The 18,184-nt window shown below is 42.6% G+C and overlaps 1 protein-coding gene across 1 annotated transcript in view; it reads left to right on the top strand.

Annotated features, from left to right (window-relative positions):
* NINJ1 (ninjurin 1) overlaps positions 1 to 13,676 on the top strand; it is a 13,934-nt gene extending 258 nt beyond the window's left edge. The window contains exons 2-4 of the mRNA XM_026046130.1: positions 5,577 to 5,811; positions 8,712 to 8,870; positions 11,759 to 13,676. Of these exons, the coding sequence (XP_025901915.1) occupies positions 5,577 to 5,811; positions 8,712 to 8,863 (387 nt within the window). The 3' untranslated portion in view covers positions 8,864 to 8,870; positions 11,759 to 13,676. The remainder of the gene's footprint in view (positions 1 to 5,576; positions 5,812 to 8,711; positions 8,871 to 11,758) is intronic.
* The last annotated feature ends 4,508 nt before the right edge of the window (positions 13,677 to 18,184 follow it).

Genomic DNA, 18,184 nt, shown 5'->3' on the forward strand with positions numbered 1-18,184 from the left:
GGCGCGCAGCCCCCGGGCCCGCGCGGGTGCCGCGGGTCGGGGCCGCCCCTGGAGCCGCCCCGGGCTCCTTCCCAGCCGGGTGGCGTTTGCTGGAGGCCCGAGGAAACGTAGCGGGAGGAGGACCAGCCTAAAAGGCAGCTCAGTTAAAGGGCTGGGGGCACCTCCCTCTCCTCCCACTATAATAACCCAAATAAAAGCAAGCAAGAAAAAAGCCACCGATCTTTTTACTGCACTAGGTAGTAAGTGCAGTACTAGCGGACATTTTTCTCTGGAAAGCATTTCACTTATACATGAAAAGAATGTTTTCCAAGCATGACTTGTCTGAACAGCCAGACTTGTCTAAGAGCATCTTTCATGTTGCTCAGGAAGAGGTTTAAGCTAAACCTCAAAACACAGCTCTTAGTCCAGGCTAGGACGCTGCAGTACTTAATAGCAATACTTAAACCCACCAGATCCTTCACCACTGCTCAAACTTTCTGGTCAGACGCCGGGCTGACTGCAGCGCAGGTCTGCCCTCCTTCCCTCCTTCCTAACAAGCCTTGCGGACACGAATTTCCCACCAGAGAGATGTCCGGCTTTAACAAATCCTGGAAAGTACCTCAGGAGAGTCAGGGCTCACACAGCAGCCAAACTGAGATGCTGCCCCGAGCTGCAACATTTCACCAGCCCAGGCTTCATTGCATCACTAGCACTAGGAACATCTTTCATTTTTAGGCTTCAGTCTGGGCCTTTCCTATGACTAGTTCTGTGTTTTTCCTGTTTTGCTTCACCTTCACTTGCATGCAAGGATGGTTTCATTACATCTTTTTCATAGAAACKGTACAAATCCTGTGCAAATGCGTCATATACAGAATAAGTGGTCGAAYAGTGGTTATTTACCAGATAGACACTTCTTCATTTTCCAAAAGTCATATTAAAAAAAGAAAACACCTTGGGCGAAACAGACAGCAACAGGCTTCTAAGAACCAGTTTGAGTGGCAGGTACTTTAAAGACCCGGCCAAGCCCACAATTCAGATGAACAAACACACATCTCGACCAAACAGCCAGCTAAATGCAGAGAGGCCACAGACCCACAGGTGCCTCCATCACTGGTGCTGGAGTCCCAAGCACCTGCTTTGAAGAACATTCACAAGTGCCACAACTTTGACAGCCCCAAAGAGCTTCCTGTGCATCCTAGCACTTCTCCTTAACAGATTTTCCTGTGCCTGTCTTCAGACTGTACATTTTTCCTTACAGAACAGCTTTTAGGATACAAAAATTTCAGCTAAAAGTCCCATATATTACCTCGAAACACCTTGTAGAAGCACATGAATTGGAAAGGACTAGTTGAAYCTACTGTACTTCTGGATGCGTGGTCACACAGTCGTTTCCTGTGGTTTATTTCAACTTTGTCATTACTCTGGATAAATTTTGCCAKCTGACAGGCTGTTGGAAGCAAGGAATTCACAGCTTCAAACACTGGCTTGGCCTGGAACACCTCCCTCACTGACTAATGGGAATAATTGCACTTGGCAGAAGCACCCAGCCCCTTGTGCAAAGGATCTGTTCATTAAAACACAGATAGTAACTGTTTCTGCATGYTCCTCTGTTACCTGTGCTCATGATCCTTAGGGAAACATCCTAGCTTTGCCACACTATAAAATCTCCTGTAATGTTTCCAAGRCAACTCTACCAGGGAATATCACCTGGAAAAGAGCTATAAAAAGGCGAGCAAGAATCAGATAGAAGATAGAAGCTGTGGAATGTTTTCATTCCATTATAGTTATGTTGTTGCTAAAGTCAAATTAATAAGCTATATCTTGCATTCATTAAGTAGTTCCAAAGCAAATCAAAAGCCTCATGTTGTCAGGAAGCTTTTTTTTTAGAGCTTAAACAGTGCTTTAACAACGCATAAGATAGGCAGCTCACAGTCCTCTTGTGTTTCTTACAAAGCCACGGAATAAGTAATAGTAACACAGGACAGAAATTTAATCCAAGGGAAAACTTCTGGTTAAAATAGTTGTATGAACTAGTTTCAAGTTCAGGTTATAACTTCATTTTCAGAAAGTACTTTTCTTCATACCTATCTTTTGAGCACTTGGGAGTCAGCAAAGGCCTTTTCAACTGCTGTTTGGAAAGCACTCTTTTCAAGGAGACACAATCTTTCACAAAGAGTAATTTACTGCTGTAACAGAAGGCAGAAATCCTTATAAGTCACAGTAGTTAGCAAGATACCTTATTACTTGTTTTTGAGTGCCTCCAATTTTTGCACTTTCTCTTTAATCATCAAATGATCATCATAGAAGTGATCCATAAAATTCAGCATCTAAGGATTTCCACCTCAGTGCCTTTTTTTTTTTTCAGTAGAATTAATGACTCCTTTTTATATTTTGAATGGTCTGGCTTATTTTGGCAGTGTTGCTATTATGACTAGTAAAGCAAACAGTAGCAAAGTCTGTGCTCATGTAGCTGTCAATATGTTTGGGGTAAAATTCCACCCTGGCATGAAGGAATAAACACTAGGTGTGATCTTTAAGAGGTAAAAAAAGAAGAGGCAGACCCTGCATATCCAGCTATGCTTGGTTCTTGTACACATATAGCTGCACATGTATACCAGAAGACTTGAATACTGCAAGTGGAATCAGCTGTTGATGTTAAGACTGCAGTGCATCAGAGGATTCCTCATCTGGAATACCACATACCCTCCTCTTGCCAAGTGGCATGTGTGGCATGAAGCCCTACTTTAGTTGCTTCAGTCAAAGTCTCCGGCAGTTTCACTCGCCCCGGCTGCGTCGCTGCAGCCGATAATACCACAGGCTGTAGCTTAGCATGGAGACTGCATGTATTACTCCATGTCCTGAATCCCTCTTGAACCAAAAAGCCTCCTAACAAAGTTCCCATCTAGTTTGTTGTACGTGACTGTCTCTAACATGAGGCTAAGGCAACAGGTCTCCTTTCGCTGCCTGTCTGCGTAGTGCTGGGCACCATTGGGCCTGCAAATGCTGCTCTGGTACTGGCTGCATTTGCTTTAATGCTTTTGGCAGCTGCTTTCAACTCTTTTTTCCAGAAAGCAATGCTGATCTGCATTTTTATGGCTTTCCATTTTAAGACAAGAAGCTCCRCTTCCTAGCCAAGCAGAGGAAAACAGTTGCTGCTGGAGCACCCGTGATTACAGGTCCTTTTTTCAACAGAAAACAGTATTGGCCACAGCAGCATTCAGTACTGTGCTCTTAAAAAGTTCTCCTCTTACTAGAGTTTGGAAATGACACAAAACCTTTGCTTCCCCAGCAGTTCGAACAATACTCCACTACAGTGTGCAGCTGGACCATATGGAAATAGAGGATTAGCAATCAGCAAGGTCCTAAAAACGCAGCATGGTTTCCCCAGGAAAAGAAAAGGTCATATCCTGCTGTGTAYGCTGAACTGTCACGTGTCGTGAAGCCACTGGGGTAGCTGAGCGGGAGATGGGCCCACTCTGTTTACTTTTTTGCATAGTTCAGAGGGGGGAAAAAAAGGCCTCAAATTTGCCGTCACATTCCTGTGCGAGTGAAAACAAAGAAACTGGTTGYTGTGTTTTAACTGCAGCCCCTTCCACCAGAGTTAGGGGATGAGTCACAGCTACTTAGGGCATATTTGCCCATGTTACGTATTAGGGAAATTTTAAAGACAGTATCCTTGGCAGGAAGGAGTTAAATAGCCTCTAGACATAGGAAAATACTTCCTCTATTACAAACTTACTGCAAAAGAAATTATATTGCTTTCACATTCTGCTTGAAACAGTCTCTTTCAAACCAATGCTCAAAAATAATGAAGTTCTATTACATACATCTAATTTCRTCCCTTTTATGACACGTAACCACAAGATTTCTGAGCCCTGTATAAACAGGGGAAAAAGATTAATTTGYATCTTTCTACTAAGCACTACCAGCATATATTTTAGGGTCTTTTATATAGCAAAATGAATGTGCTCATCTGTTGTCACACTTCTGGTAGATGGTCAGCTCTGGTGGCTGCTTATTTTTTTAAAGCGTCCAAGGGCCATGGTTGTTTAACGGGAGGGAGGGTGATGGGTGGAGGCGGGAGAGATTCCCAAGCCCAAAAAGTGTTTTTCAGGCGCGGGATAGAGTTGCAGCCAAGCGAATACCTGGTTCTTCCGCGTGACATCAGGGTTTGTTCCACATCCAGTCTCTTTCTACAGGCTGAGCCCAAGCAAACAGGGCTCCTGCGCAAGGCAGGATTACAGGGCTTCATTTTCTGCAGAAAAAAAAGTATCTGCTGCTGCTGCCCCTCGACGTTTTTCTCTCAGGAGAATACTTAGACTGGGGCTGGTGAAAATAGGTCAAGCTGGGTAGCTGCCTGGGAAAGGGCTGTGAATGCATTTGCTCCATGCATCAGTGCCTGCCCTATTTAAAAGGACACTTGTAAGTCTGGACAGCAGCAAACCTGGCTTTGCAGCGGGAAATTCCACGGTTATTAGTGCCGCCAAAGAAGGTAATTAGAGGGAGTTTTCTGCATTTGATTTCACCTTTAAAAGGAGAATTTCTTCATTGTATCTTCTAGCGAGTACAAGACGTTATTTATACAGTAAAAAGCCAGCTTTAAGAAGTCAGCTAGGACAAGTTTACTTGGTTATATGAGATAGATTTCAAGACAGGAAGCAGTGGGAGTGAGGCCCGACTTGTCCAGAGGCTGGGAAGGAGGGCAGGCTGCCTAACCTCCCATCACGTAAGAGCAGCTCAGTCCAGCCCAGCCACTCTTCATGGAAATGGGAACCACGGAAGRCCAAGTGTCCCTTTACAGCACAGGCCACAGGAACTGCCATCAGGAAGACCTGATTTCATTCAAGCACCGTCAGAAGAGGTGCTTCCTCAGCACCTTAGTTTCACCTGTGTTTTCCCCCTACTTATTTCTTGAGGAGTTCTCACTCAAAATTCACTCTTGGAAAAGTGGATGAGGAGTTCTCCTCTTCTTGGGCAGGGCTTGGTTCTATATTAGTTAACCAGGTTGGTTAGCAGATCATATGTTAATTAATGGGAAAAACACTTCCAACTGCACAAACCTGGACAGCAGCACAGCAGAGTAAGAAGTAATGGGAAAAGATCTATCAAAGCTCACAGAGTAGCTGGATCCGGAGAGTGAGTAGTTAAGTAGCTATGTAGATGTGCATTGGTGTTTGCACAGTGTGAATTTAATAGGGTATTAAACATATAACATGTATGTTTGATTATGCCTTTGGGACTAAAGTATTTACAGTTCTCTGTTTTAGAGTCCTTTTTTCTCTCTCCTAGTTGTTCCCTGAACAAACTTTTCAGCTTTTCCAAGCATTCCTTCTCTCGGAGTGGATGCATACCAACTGGCATCAATTTGTAAGCTGCAAAAAGTGCATCTGCCAAAGCCTAGTACAGACACTGTCTGCTGATCCTTTTTCAGATGGAGGGCTGCAGTATCAACAAGACAGATCCATATATAGAGCAACAGCAGCCTTGAGGCTATTGGTGTCATTACAGAAATCAGTTGATGGGCTAAAACTCTTCTCTAGGTCACTACATCAATTAATAGTTATATAAATAACTGTTTTGTCCCTCCCTAATTTTAGAGCAGAAGATCACAGTGGTTTCAAAGAAATGGACCGATGAATATCAACCATTATGCAAACAAGAAGAGTGCTGCGGAGAGCATGTTGGACATCGCCCTGCTCATGGCCAACGCATCCCAGCTGAAGGCCGTGATGGAGCAGGGACCTTCCTTTTCTTTCTACGTGCCRCTCATCGTGCTTATCAGCGTATCGCTCACGCTGCAAGTTCTAGTGGGAGTGCTCCTTATATTCCTTGGTATGTAGCAACAGCAAGAACCGYGGGCATTTATTTTTCTTACAGACTGGAACTTGGATTTATAGATTTCCCCCATGTATTTGTTCTTAAAAAGCTTTTATATTGGAAAATCTGTCTCAGAATTAGTTTTCTCTGAAGACCATAGAAATATTGCAATAAAAGAAGTAAGGACAGATTTATGTGACAGATTATGTTTCAGTATTGATCAACTTCCTCATATTCATTTTTGAAGAACATGAATATTTTTCTTTTCAAACAGCCTGAAGGAGGAAGGAACATGCTGAAATACAGTAAAGGAAATATTAGCAGGGCAACACGATCATGCGGCCTGCCCAGTTTCATAACGCTGTTTCCAGCTAGGCTTATTACCTAATCCTATGATAGAAAATTTATTTGCTGCATGTCAGTAATAATATTAGCAGTATTATAAAAGTATATTATGAACCTAGAACTCCATTTAAAATGGAAATTTTAACTTTCCATTTAAAATGGAAAGTTTTTCCAGCCTGTGTTAGCCAGTCTAAAAGCAAAGCATTTTTAAGGAGACTGATGGATTWAAGGCGATGAGCTATTTATGTAGCTGATAGATGAGAGCAAGTTGAAATGCCCATCTGAAAAAACAGGCCAGCTGGAGCAAGGTTTCACTAAAAACACASCAATCTATTATTCACATGCAGTGCTTTTATTCAAAAAAGTAAAATAAACATGCAATGTCAAAATAGAGCTTCCTGGGCCTGCAAATAGATTGTCTGAAATTCTAGTAAAACTTTTTACAGTAATGCTTTTTAGTTTCCTTGATCTATTAGAGCATGAGCCATCTAGTAACTTGTTACCTCATTTGTCTTATCTCTTAAATTAGAGGGTCCTTTTTTTTTTTTTCTAAGTATAATGCAATACTTTAGTTTTTCTAAAAATAGAGAGTTCACTATTCAGTATTAATAGGTGCTGTAAGGCATGAGAAACAACATGTATTAATAAAAAATGTTTTTAGTTGATGTTGCTAAATTAGTAGCATACTTATGTCCTACACCAGCTGTAATGTTCAGCTACAGTTCTTAGGCAGAATACTGATTTAAGTAACTACAGAACCAGGCTGATTTCTATAAAAACAACATCACTAAATGTGTTTGAGTAACAAAAAAAAAAAAACCACACACCTCTGAGGAAAGTGGAGATACAGCAGTCTAGATTTAACTTCTTCCTTTAGCATTAAATGGGTCTTTGATACTTCACTTTATCTTAATTTGCCTGGAATCACCTTACTTGAAAGGAAGGCCAGGACTGAAAGTGCCAGTTCTCCTTCAAATATTAATTTAATACACAACGTGTTAGCCAACTTTGCTTTTTTTCCTCAATTAAATCAAACTAACAGTGTGAAAAGTTTGTCTTATATACATAAGAATTAATGTTCTATTTATTCTGCTTTATTCATGCAGAATTCTTCTTGGTGCCATTAGGATGCCAACTTGCACATAGCACCAAGTGTTTTATAGACATGCAGAAACCTCATTTTCAGGTTAAGTACTGCTGAGCCTAATTTATTTCATGCCAGCACAGCTGTGGAGTAGTTTACACAGGGCAAGTAATCCCTGTGTAAATCTCAATATCCTGCCTCAGCAAGCAAGACATGGACCAGGTGCCCAGAATTCCTTGAAACCAAAACAGCATTAGACTCTCTAATTAGGGGCACCAAACAGGCCTGTTTTTCACTGCTTCAGCATCATGAGCGTATTTGCCACCACTCTGCTTAACCGATTCAAAGAACAAGTCACAGCTTTGTGCCAATTCTGCAGCGTTGACAAAGCCATTACGTTACAAATATGTGACAGTATCTCGCCCAGCAGGATGTCAGCTACTCATCTATATATATCTTCCATATCTGAAGCTCCATTTTTTACTTATACTGCTACAAAAAACTTCTCTAATATCAACTTTCTTTCACGTATCTTGTGCATGCACACAAGCTCCAGGGACTTGTACATTTAAGAGCTGTCTTAAAGGCGCTGTAAGTGGTCTCTTATCAGGACATGCTCCAGAACTCACTGGCACTTGTTCCCACAGCTTCAGAGAATTTATAACAGGCTCAGTTATAAAGCCCTTCTGCAAGAGAAAACAGCAAGCACTCCCAGACTGCTTACTGTCCTATACATGTTTTAGTCTGTCATCAAGTCTAATGGGAGCCTAATGTAACTCATTTGTATGTTTTCATAAGGTCTGGAATCAAAGCTTGAACTAAATTAATTATATCTCCCTTGAGTGTTYCTCCCTCACTCCCATTAGCAGTTCAGCTTAAGAACTCTAAGAAACAGAAGAAAACGTTGACACAACTCATGTTTCTGTAAGAAACAGTGCAGCTTTGAAATCTTATGTTCAACACATGTAAGGCCCTTGCTTTCTAAAAACAGAATCCGTACAAAAGCAGTACCAAGCAGGGAGCCTAGCTTGGGAAGGGCACCAGGAGTGAAGCCAAGCACGGGCAGAGAGAGAAGACTCTGGCTAGAACCTGAAGCATTTTAATTGTGATAAGTTGAACTTATTGCATCCTCTCAGGGCTTCAGACTTCATATATTGAAGWCTGATTTTTAAAAATGCTTAAAACCTAACTGACCAACGATCCTAGGTTTCAAGAGAACAAAAGCAGTGAAGATTCCGAGTTGGCGTGCCCACCACTTCCCACGCAYAGCCAAACAGCAAACACAGATGCTAGTAGGCTTCTTGCAACTCAAGTTTTTTTCCTTAGCATTTTTGCTGACAGTGTAGCATCTAACTTCCCTTTTAAGTATGACTGATAGAAAGAACTTAGTGTGAGAGAAATGGTTTAATTACATGATTAATATATTTTTATTCTGGAATTTAAAATGCACATATAATTAAAGCTTTTCTCCCTTTTCTGTTTGAAGTAAAATATGACCTTAACAACCCTGCAAAACACGGGAAGCTGGATTTCCTCAACAACCTTGCAACGGGACTAGTATTCATTATAGTAGTTGTGAATATTTTTATCACTGCCTTTGGAGTGCAGAAGCCAGTGGCTGAATCATCAAAGCAGTAAGCACGAGGTGAGTATGGYCTCCTTGCACCACAAGGTTGCCACTATGGCATGACATTAAAATCAAGGAGTTATCTATGCAGCTCTAGGCTTCACAGATAAATCACTTTTCCTTAGACTGCTACAAAAGCAGAAGCTGCTAGGAACCATCAAGTTATTACACAACRATTTTGTAAAGAGAGTTCAAAAGTTGATGACAGCCTCATGTTTTTCCAGGGGCCCCCTGCTTATAGCATGCGTAGGAAGCAAGATTATCCTTSAGGGATACCCACACCTTTGCTCAGTGTTGACAAAACCAGGGAGGGAAATACTACTGTTTTTTAAAAAAAGAAAAGGTTGCAATATACTGAATCCAGTCTGTTATGAATACTGAAGATTTAATCTTTATCCAAATAATCATAGGACTTATTAATAAGCCAATCCATGGAGTCCTTTGATTTCCATGAATATAGTGTGGCTTTTCAGCCATCCCAAACTGAAGGTTTTTCCTTTTATGGAAGACTCAAAGAGTGCTCTATTACTTCATTGATAAATGTGCTCCTTTAGTCCAGTATTATTTTCCTCCATCAGCATTTTAAAGATTACTGATTACTTAAACAGAAGGATAAATACAGGAATGGTGAGAGTSAAAGAGAGGTGTCTTTCTAGCATCACAGCTCTGAAGAGCAAATTGAGAGGAGATTAACCTAAAATGCAGGCTTGAAGCCCAAGGAGCAGGTCATCACAGTGGTCCAACACCTGCCTCTGAACAGCACTGACACACACTTGAGCCTAACATTGCTCTTCCAAATCTCTARCCACCTTCAAAAGACCCACTGAAAAGAAGAATTACCTGCCTTTCCTGAGAGGCCACAGTGCCCTGGCTACTACTCCGAGCRCTGATATGTGTAACCTCACCTGTTTGGGTTAGCTTCCAGACAAACTGCTCTTGCAAAATATTACCTGTTATAAAGAAATCTGTTCAGCGTTGAGAGACTTTCAGGGCTTATGGTGCTTGCTTTAGCAGTGCTAAATATCAAAGATCAACTTTATTTTTGTAGAAGTCTCTCCATGGGAAAAGTAAGTACAGGGCATCTAATCTGAAGGGGAATGGTGCGGCAGAAATCAGTAACAAGACCTGAAACCAGGCATAAATCTATCAGGATTCTAAAGAGGCCTGAGGAAATCAGTGCAAGCTACTGGAGAAATGAAGAATAAAATTCATTTCTTTGAGGGTTTGCTTTAGCTGAATATAGGCTTTTTGGTGCAGTAAGATGGGCAAATGCATGCAGTGAAACAAATATATAGTGGTTTCTTGCAGCCATKATGTCTACAACTAATATATTTTCATTTTAACAGAAAAGAACAGTCTCCAAGGCATTATCAAAATTATAGGTGGAGCATTTGTCTCTGCAGTACATACAAAAACAATACTGAGACACTAACAGAAGAAAATTGCACTGCCATAAAACCAAGAGAACTGAATGAAGGATTATTGTAATTTGAGCTCTCTTCACAGAAAGAAATACACACATTAGCCAGGAACAGCCACAGACGTAGGACTGCAGCACAACAACAGACATTYCAGTGATTTTGAGCTCTGGAAAAGGTAGCATTCCAGAATCCCAACTACAGCTCTTTTTTATATAGAGAAAGAAATACTTAAAGCAGAAAAGAGGTTTTTCCTTATCCCACCAATGTATCCAATGAGGAGAGGGGACAACTTGTTCATGATCCAATTCTAAACCAGTTAGTTCCCTGTAAGGTATAGTAATAGGAGTACAATATGACAGTTTATTCACAAGTAGGCTAATAACCAGAAAGCAGCTGTCATACAAGGGTGCAGAATTGCACTCTGGCAAGTGACTCCCCTTTTCATTGCCTTGCTGGGCTGCTAGACAGGCCGGCTCACCTGGTATCAGATGTGGCAGATGAAACACTATTTCACATGAGATGCTCTTTCTGTAGCATCTCAGATAGCCAGYTATCGCAGATAAATAGAGCACTATTTCTATATTTCTCCATACCATGACTCAGGGGAAAAAAGCTGCTTTAAAKGCTTGTGCAGCTCTGCAGAGCCTTCCTTCCCCATGCTGCACACACACGTGTGGCTAAGGTTACAGAAGCAACAGTGGTTTGGTGCAACATTGCTGCCCAGCTGGCACCATCTGGCAAGGAGGGCTCCTCATACTACTAGTGGTGGCATTTTCTCCACTGCTCCTTCTACCATCCATAAATTCTCAAGCTAAAAGGTTTCATAGTTTAATTACAAGCAGAATTTTGGAATCCCATGTTAGAAAGCTGTGTCTTAGAAGAAAAGTGAGGATTTGCAGGCAAATCTCTGAGATCACCACAACAGCATGAAATAAAAATTTCTGCCCATTGGATGTAACTCATACAGCTGTGCAACTACATAAGCATAAGCATGGCTAATACTTTACATGGCTGTAAAGAGAAACAGCTTGATTCTCAGGTTTCTTATAAAGTGTCTGAATGTGCTGCCTAGACCCTGTGTCTTTTTAATCCAGACTTGCTAAATTTCCAAGTTCYGCATGGCTTGGATCATTAACCATTAAATCTGTAACTTGGTCAATTGTACATAGCACCCTTGCTAGAAATACCTCTCCATAATGATAATCTGAGTGGAATTTGAAAGTCTATTTTTTTCCCCTGCATTGGACTTCAGCAAAAATGCATCCCCTGCTTGCCAAATAGCAATCCTGTATTGAATTATCTGTAACAGGAACCATTCTGTTCATGGATCTGTAATCCTTTTAAAGCCTTGAGAAAAACAAGTGGCCATTTTCTAGCTTCACCTTCACAACACATACTTTAACAAGAATTCCTGCTGTGAGGCAAATCTGTCATTTACTATAATTGCTAAGTCACTAACTTCAATATCTTTGTTTTGCTTTTCAGACATCTGAACTATTCATTTTCCCCATAGATGCCATTTGCACTTGAGCAAGTTACACTCAGACATAGAAAAAAATAATCCGAAGGAACTGGGCACAGAGCAGCTCTCGAGTTTCTGTCAACAAACACGTTTGAGAGCCTGGAACTCTGCAGTGTGTTCTACCTTCAGGCATCTAAGGAACGGTTAATTCTGACCCACTGACTTSACTTTTCTGGATTCTGGCATTTCAATTTTTGTATAAACAAGTAGTTTTTCTTCTGAGGGTATCTGCTTCATAGACTTCAAGACTTGCCTTTTGTTTTTGCAGTAATTTGACTTCTCCAGCGTGCTAAGGAACCGCAGGCGCTCAGCTTGGCGTGGTCACATTGTCCTTCACTGCACTCGTTTGTTACCTGGCCTGGGCTGTTGCACAGCACGGCAGTGCCTTTCCTGCTCCCTGCACCACGAGAGCCCTGCCTTGTTTGCTCTCCCTCTCCCCATTCTGCTCCTCGGCCAAGGCAGAGCTTAAACAGCTAGAGCAGTAGCCTGTCTTCTGGCCAGCTTTGCTCGCAGCCAGTCATTTGTTCTGCTGCCTTGTCTCTGGACTACCTTCAAAGCAACCTCTGCATGGTTTCTTACTCTTAACTGCTGTACTTCCATGCCATGTCTATAGCTCTGGAAAGCCTCTTAGGAGCATTGCCTTTGCTAGGCCCAACACACAAGTGAGCGTTGCTAGGCTGGACACACAAGTGAGCTTGCAAAACCAGCACCGAGTGCCTGACAACACCTCACAAGGCAGATAAAAGATTCATCCCTCTAACCTACTTTCTCCTTTCCCCACCTCTGACTTCTGCAGTCGTCTTGCACTCAAGCTTATGGATAATATTTCATTAATTTATATAAAGAGATGCAGAAATCTTCATAGATTCTTCATAGACTCTTACCTGCTGGCTCAGGGACCGACACCTTCTCTAAACACACAGTTTCTAGCAACAGTGCATATCACACAAATGGCTGCAGCAGAAGCATTTCAGCCTTTTCATTTCCAAATTATCTGCTACCAGAGAAATCATGGATTTATAGCATGTGTTACTTGTAGATATAAAATTCTACTAAGACATTATCTTTTATATTTTTAAATGCTTTTTCCTTGTAGATATTAACATAAGTGTGGCTTCCACTGTGCAAGTATCTCATTTCATTTAGACTTAGATAAAATTGCTTTTCATATCTTTATATATATTTAAAAATAGCAGAAATCAGAAGCTTTTGCAATTAGTTAAAGCAGAAGTAATATTTTTGAATTTTGTATTTAACCTTTTGTTGCGTTATCTCCAACTTAACATGCGTTTTTCAGGATCTGACAAACTTTTTTTCGGGATCCGAGAAACAGTTKTTTTAATTTTGTATTGTACAGATTTAAACATATTTCAGAACAGCTCCTAATGAGGTACTCAGGAAAAACTGTCTTCAGTTCCTTTCTTATTTCACTCCACTTGTTATTAGACCATCATTTTTTTCAGGTCAATCAAGTGAACAAGCTGTTACAATATYTTGCAGGGAGAGAAAACTGTAATCACTGTTCTGATGCTGTTGTCCAAGAGAAACTACCAAGGCTTGTGTATTCCATCTCCCAGGTTCTTATGCTGTAGCAAAAAGAAAAAGCTAATTRGATCCAGAAAACTAGTCGGAGACATTCGCTTGTGTGAGGTTGTATCTACTACAGATTCCAGGAGATTTTGGGATGTGGGTTTAGGGACATATAGGAGGGAAAAAAAMCACACTTAAGCTTGAACACATTCTTGGGTATCCAAAGCTGACTATATTGATCTGCACTTCGCAGGAGGTGCCTGGTCTCTTCAAATCTTGAGACAAAATCTGACAGAACCAGGCTTAGGACAATAAAAACTTGAATCCCATTTCCTGTCTGCCTGCTGAACACCTGGAAATGCAGCAGCAATACCTGTAACTTCAGAGACCTGGTTGCTCCCATTGACTCTCACTCCTCAAAAGCCTGATCCTAAATCCACCCACCTGGCTAGGGGAATGCACAGGACATTGACAGTGTTCAGCTCACATTTGAATGTATTTTTAAATAAAGAGGAAACTAGTTTATTACAATATTTCTATTGTGATTAAAGATTTGCAGAACAATTTCAGACATTCAATCCGTGTCTTAAGTCTCTGAAGCCTTCAGAGGTCATGCATTTTTTATTAGACGAAAGCATCTGCAAGTTGGTTCCCAGKATAAATAATTTAAAAGAATAATAATCATGTGCTTAAATCTTTTTTTTTTGTTGTTGTTTTTCTTTTTAAAATCATAGTGATTATCTCCTACAGGCAGCAAACAAATGCATCGTTTTAAATGGTTCTTTAGTTTTCCCTGCKTTTCCAGGGCTCTTGGTTCTAGGCAAACATTTCACTTACAAACAAGTCATCAATAATGAAGCAAGATGGATTTTTACTGGCTATCTAGGGAACAAGTTCATACCAGGATACCTCTTTACTTCTGCTTCATAAGCTGCAGAGCAGTGCAATGACACATGTTGCTCCAGCTGTTTTTATTAGTCCCTTCAGCACCTTGGACTGCCTTCATTTAATTTGCAGTTCGGCTTTTATTTACTTAGACAATAACTATGTTTACTGAAATTGATTTTTAAGGATATGCCTTCTAAACTGGTCACTCACTGATGTTTTTCTCCAGCTGATTACTATGAGATCAAGAGAACTAAAAAGCATAATCCTGATTACTGTTCTCTCAGCTATCAGTCAGATGGTTTGGGWTGCTCATTTCGGTTTATTGGGACAAGCCCTGGATCCTGTTGTCTGCTGTGTCAGTGCAGGTCRAACAGAGCCCGGCCACGTGTGCTATGGGGCACTGGCCTGGGACCCACCACCCTGCAGCTGGGAGGGCCAGCATTCCCGTCGGCCGGAATGCCGCGCTCTTCCCGTGCCCCCTGGGAGAGCTCTGTGCTCTCGGTTAACAGCTGTAAGACAGCATCTGAATCGTCCAAATATTTTGGGGGAGAGTAATCCAAATAGAGAAATGGTACCCAAGAACTATGTAAGTTCAAGTGATTTTGCAGATTAACAAGAACGCTGCCGTCTCAGACTGCATCGCTCAGTAAACGCTATGTGTTTATACAGTGCTTCACAGAACACTTTAGCAAAAGCAAAAAGAAATAACACCAAAAGACACAMTCCTCTCACAACCTCAAAGCTGGTTGTTGTGCCACAGCGCGATCTGGTCAAGCCACAGCAGAACCGGCTCTGCTGAGAGCAGCTGACTCGCTGCAGGCCAGCAGAAACACTTCCAAGAGACCTGGTGCTGTGTTTTCCTAACGTTTAACTCGCGTCTCATGCTAAAAAACAGCATTCTTCCCAAATAAATCCTCAGGACTCTGATCTGTAAGATCAGAGGCAGAGTAGGGCACACTAGAAGCAGTGAGACTGAAAAGAAGCAGTTTCTTTCTCCTTTTGTTATTTGCATACAGAATAAGCAGTGTTACTGCTAAATGACAGTATTTGTTTTTTAATTAGGCAATTTTTAAAATTAATAATATAAATTAACATAATTTCAAAATGTGAAGGGTGATGCCTTTGTCTTTRCAAAGTCAGTCCCACAGACCATATATTTGGTTTAAGAGATCAGAAAAAAATAGTAATTCAGGATTTTCTGAATACTCTAACACAGTCCTCCTGTATTTTTTAATTGAGAAATGATCTAGCTAAACAGACAAAAGTTTCAGTTAATTCTTTGGGAAAAAAAAAAAAAAGGATTCAGCATTCTCGCTATTAAGCCAATCTCCAGGAAAGCAAACTCCAGAAGAATATGCTGATACCACATTCCCCCTCAAGTAAGTCAGGAAACAACTGGCACTCCAGATAGCACCAGATGGTAATTATCGAAGATTATTAGCTTGTGTAGCAATAGCTGTGGCCAACATCACTTAAAATTACACAGATTTCCCCTTCAAATTACTCCGCTTCAAAGCACCTGCTCACACCCTCCTTACAAATACCACRTTTTCCTTGGTACACCTGCCAGATCTCCTTGTGTTTTTAAATGACTGGAGCCCCCAAACTCCAGCAACACTCCAGGAGCAGCCAGGCGTTTGGAAGGAARCTCATCCGTGGCTACTCAGATACACTGACACCACACACCATAGCTAGCGTCCTTCCTTCTGAGCAGCAGCTCTCACCAACTGCACATTCCTCCAGGCCTCACTCTTCTCATTACATTTTCATGGATTTTAATGAGTATTCACCATTTTCCATACACAGCAGAACTTCTGGAGATGTGTCCCTGCAATAGCATGTGTTCTTGCTCAGGATTATATTTGTTATTATTTTCAGCCCTCTAGCCATTGTTTTGCCTTCTGCTTGCTGCCAGGGAGGGTCACGCGTTGCAGAGACAGCACAAGTTCTGCCCCAAGGAGCCACCCAGCAAGCAGGGCACACACTTTGGGAAGAGCCCACATGGTGCTGGAAAGCCACAGAATGTTCTCACTGAGGAAATAAGCACGAAACATTTCCTGCTGATTTTAGAAATTTCCACATACAACTTCACAACGTGCCATGGTCAAAAGAAATAGCAAGACCTATCTCCAGGCCACAAATAAGCTAGAGCTCATGACTCTCCACCACCAYGGTGTGTTTCTTCTTGGAATAGGATGCATTTGAATGCCTTACTTCAACACATCCCCCTCCCCACAAGCAGAGACCTACCTTGAGGACCAGGTACAGTGAGCAGCACATCCACATATCCACCTTCTTACAAGACCTGAAGAGCTTCCTGCTGGGAGGAAGGGCACATTTAAGCCTTCCTGTTCCCCAGGGCGGAACTGCCAAAGCCGCTTCCCACCTGTCCCGCTCCCGGCACACAGGTGAGGCTCATGCAGAGCAGGGCAGGGGCTGCTCCCAGCCGGGGGAAGGGGCAAGCGCAGCTGCAGCACGCAGCATGCAGCGCCCTCCTGCACCCGCAGTGCTCGCAGGTGATGAACCAGCTTGCAGCAGTGCCCGAAGCAGAGAAAATGTTACTGGAAATAAACGGAGCCCCTGAGCCTTGGACAGTTTCATATGGAAATTTATCTAATAACCTGCCTTTTTCACAGGGCAAGTGCGCCAGAAGGTCTGGGCAGTGGTAGGAGAGAGTGCCAGGTATGACCGTGCCCGAGGCCTTCAGGACAACTGGAGGGGCTGTTCTGCTGAGAAATGAGCACATTTAACTACAGCCCCTTTGCCACTCGAGCGGGTCAGAGACCTCGGTGGACACGTTTTACAGACAGCAAGGGCAGGGCTGGGATGGATCCCACTTTGGGGTCCGGATGGACCCTGAGGTGGCATCAGTCAGAGTCGAGGGGGAGAAACAGCCACTAGGTGGCAGGGACCCTCTGCCAGGAATAGACACGACTGCCGCCTGCTCCTCAAGCACCAAGGATCGATGCCGTCTTCTGCTAGGAAAAAAAAAAAAAAAAAGAAAAAAGAAAAAAAAGTTACTGTATTACAGTCATGACGTGCAAGCTACACTGCTGTGCATCAGCCTAGACCCAATTGTGCTGCTGCCCCAAAATGAGAGGACTTACAATAGTCTCCAAGGAGCCTATGGATAATCACATAGAAAATGATCCAAAAAGCCTGTGGATTTGTAGCCACAAGGGTCCTTCCCCAGGGCTGGCCCCAGGCGCTGCGGGGTCCCACCGTGCCGCTCCCGCACACGGACGTGGCCGCCCCAAGCAGCCCCTGGTCGCGCTTTGCGGGGCGCATGGGTCGCACCGTGGGGACTCGGTGCCACCGGGCGCCGCCGCAGGAAACCGCTCAGCAGCGCAAACCGGCTCGGAAAGGCTTCCGCTTTGCTGGGCACGACATCATTAAAGTTTTACCGAGAGCAAAATACAAGAAAGCTTTTCCTTGCAAGCATGGCGTGTGACGGCTCGCGCTCTGAAATAGAAAGGGCAGCTGAGGACTCACCTGAAATGCTCTCTTGCATATGCACACACGCACGCAGAGCGCCCTGGCCCTGCTGCAGAGCCGGCTGGCTGCAGCCACAGGTTTCCTTGGTGTCAGCATACAGAGCATCAACAAAGGGGCCAAGTCATAAGCACAACTCAATATACCCAATATATCGAATATATGCAATATACTCTCTGCACCTTGCAGCTTTGCATTTACAATCTTACAGTTCGTGTGGATGGTGCAGGCTGCTTTCTGGCAGCTGCCATCCACAGCAAAGAGCCTGGTACCTCGCCCATCGCAGCAACATGTCACTTCAGTGGGGTCCTTGAGTATTACAACAATGTAAATTCAAGGTGTAGCAAAAGGACCTCTGGTCTTTGCACCAATGCATCATGCTCCATTGCATCTTATCACTGAAGATATGGATTGAAAAAGTTGCAAAAAAATTGAAACCAAATGAAAAAGTTAAAAAGTCTTTCAAGAGACCCAAAGGC

This window comes from Nothoprocta perdicaria, unplaced genomic scaffold, assembly GCF_003342845.1.
Source record: "Nothoprocta perdicaria isolate Ctin4 unplaced genomic scaffold, notPer1 scaffold_42, whole genome shotgun sequence".
NCBI lineage: Eukaryota > Metazoa > Chordata > Aves > Tinamiformes > Tinamidae > Nothoprocta > Nothoprocta perdicaria.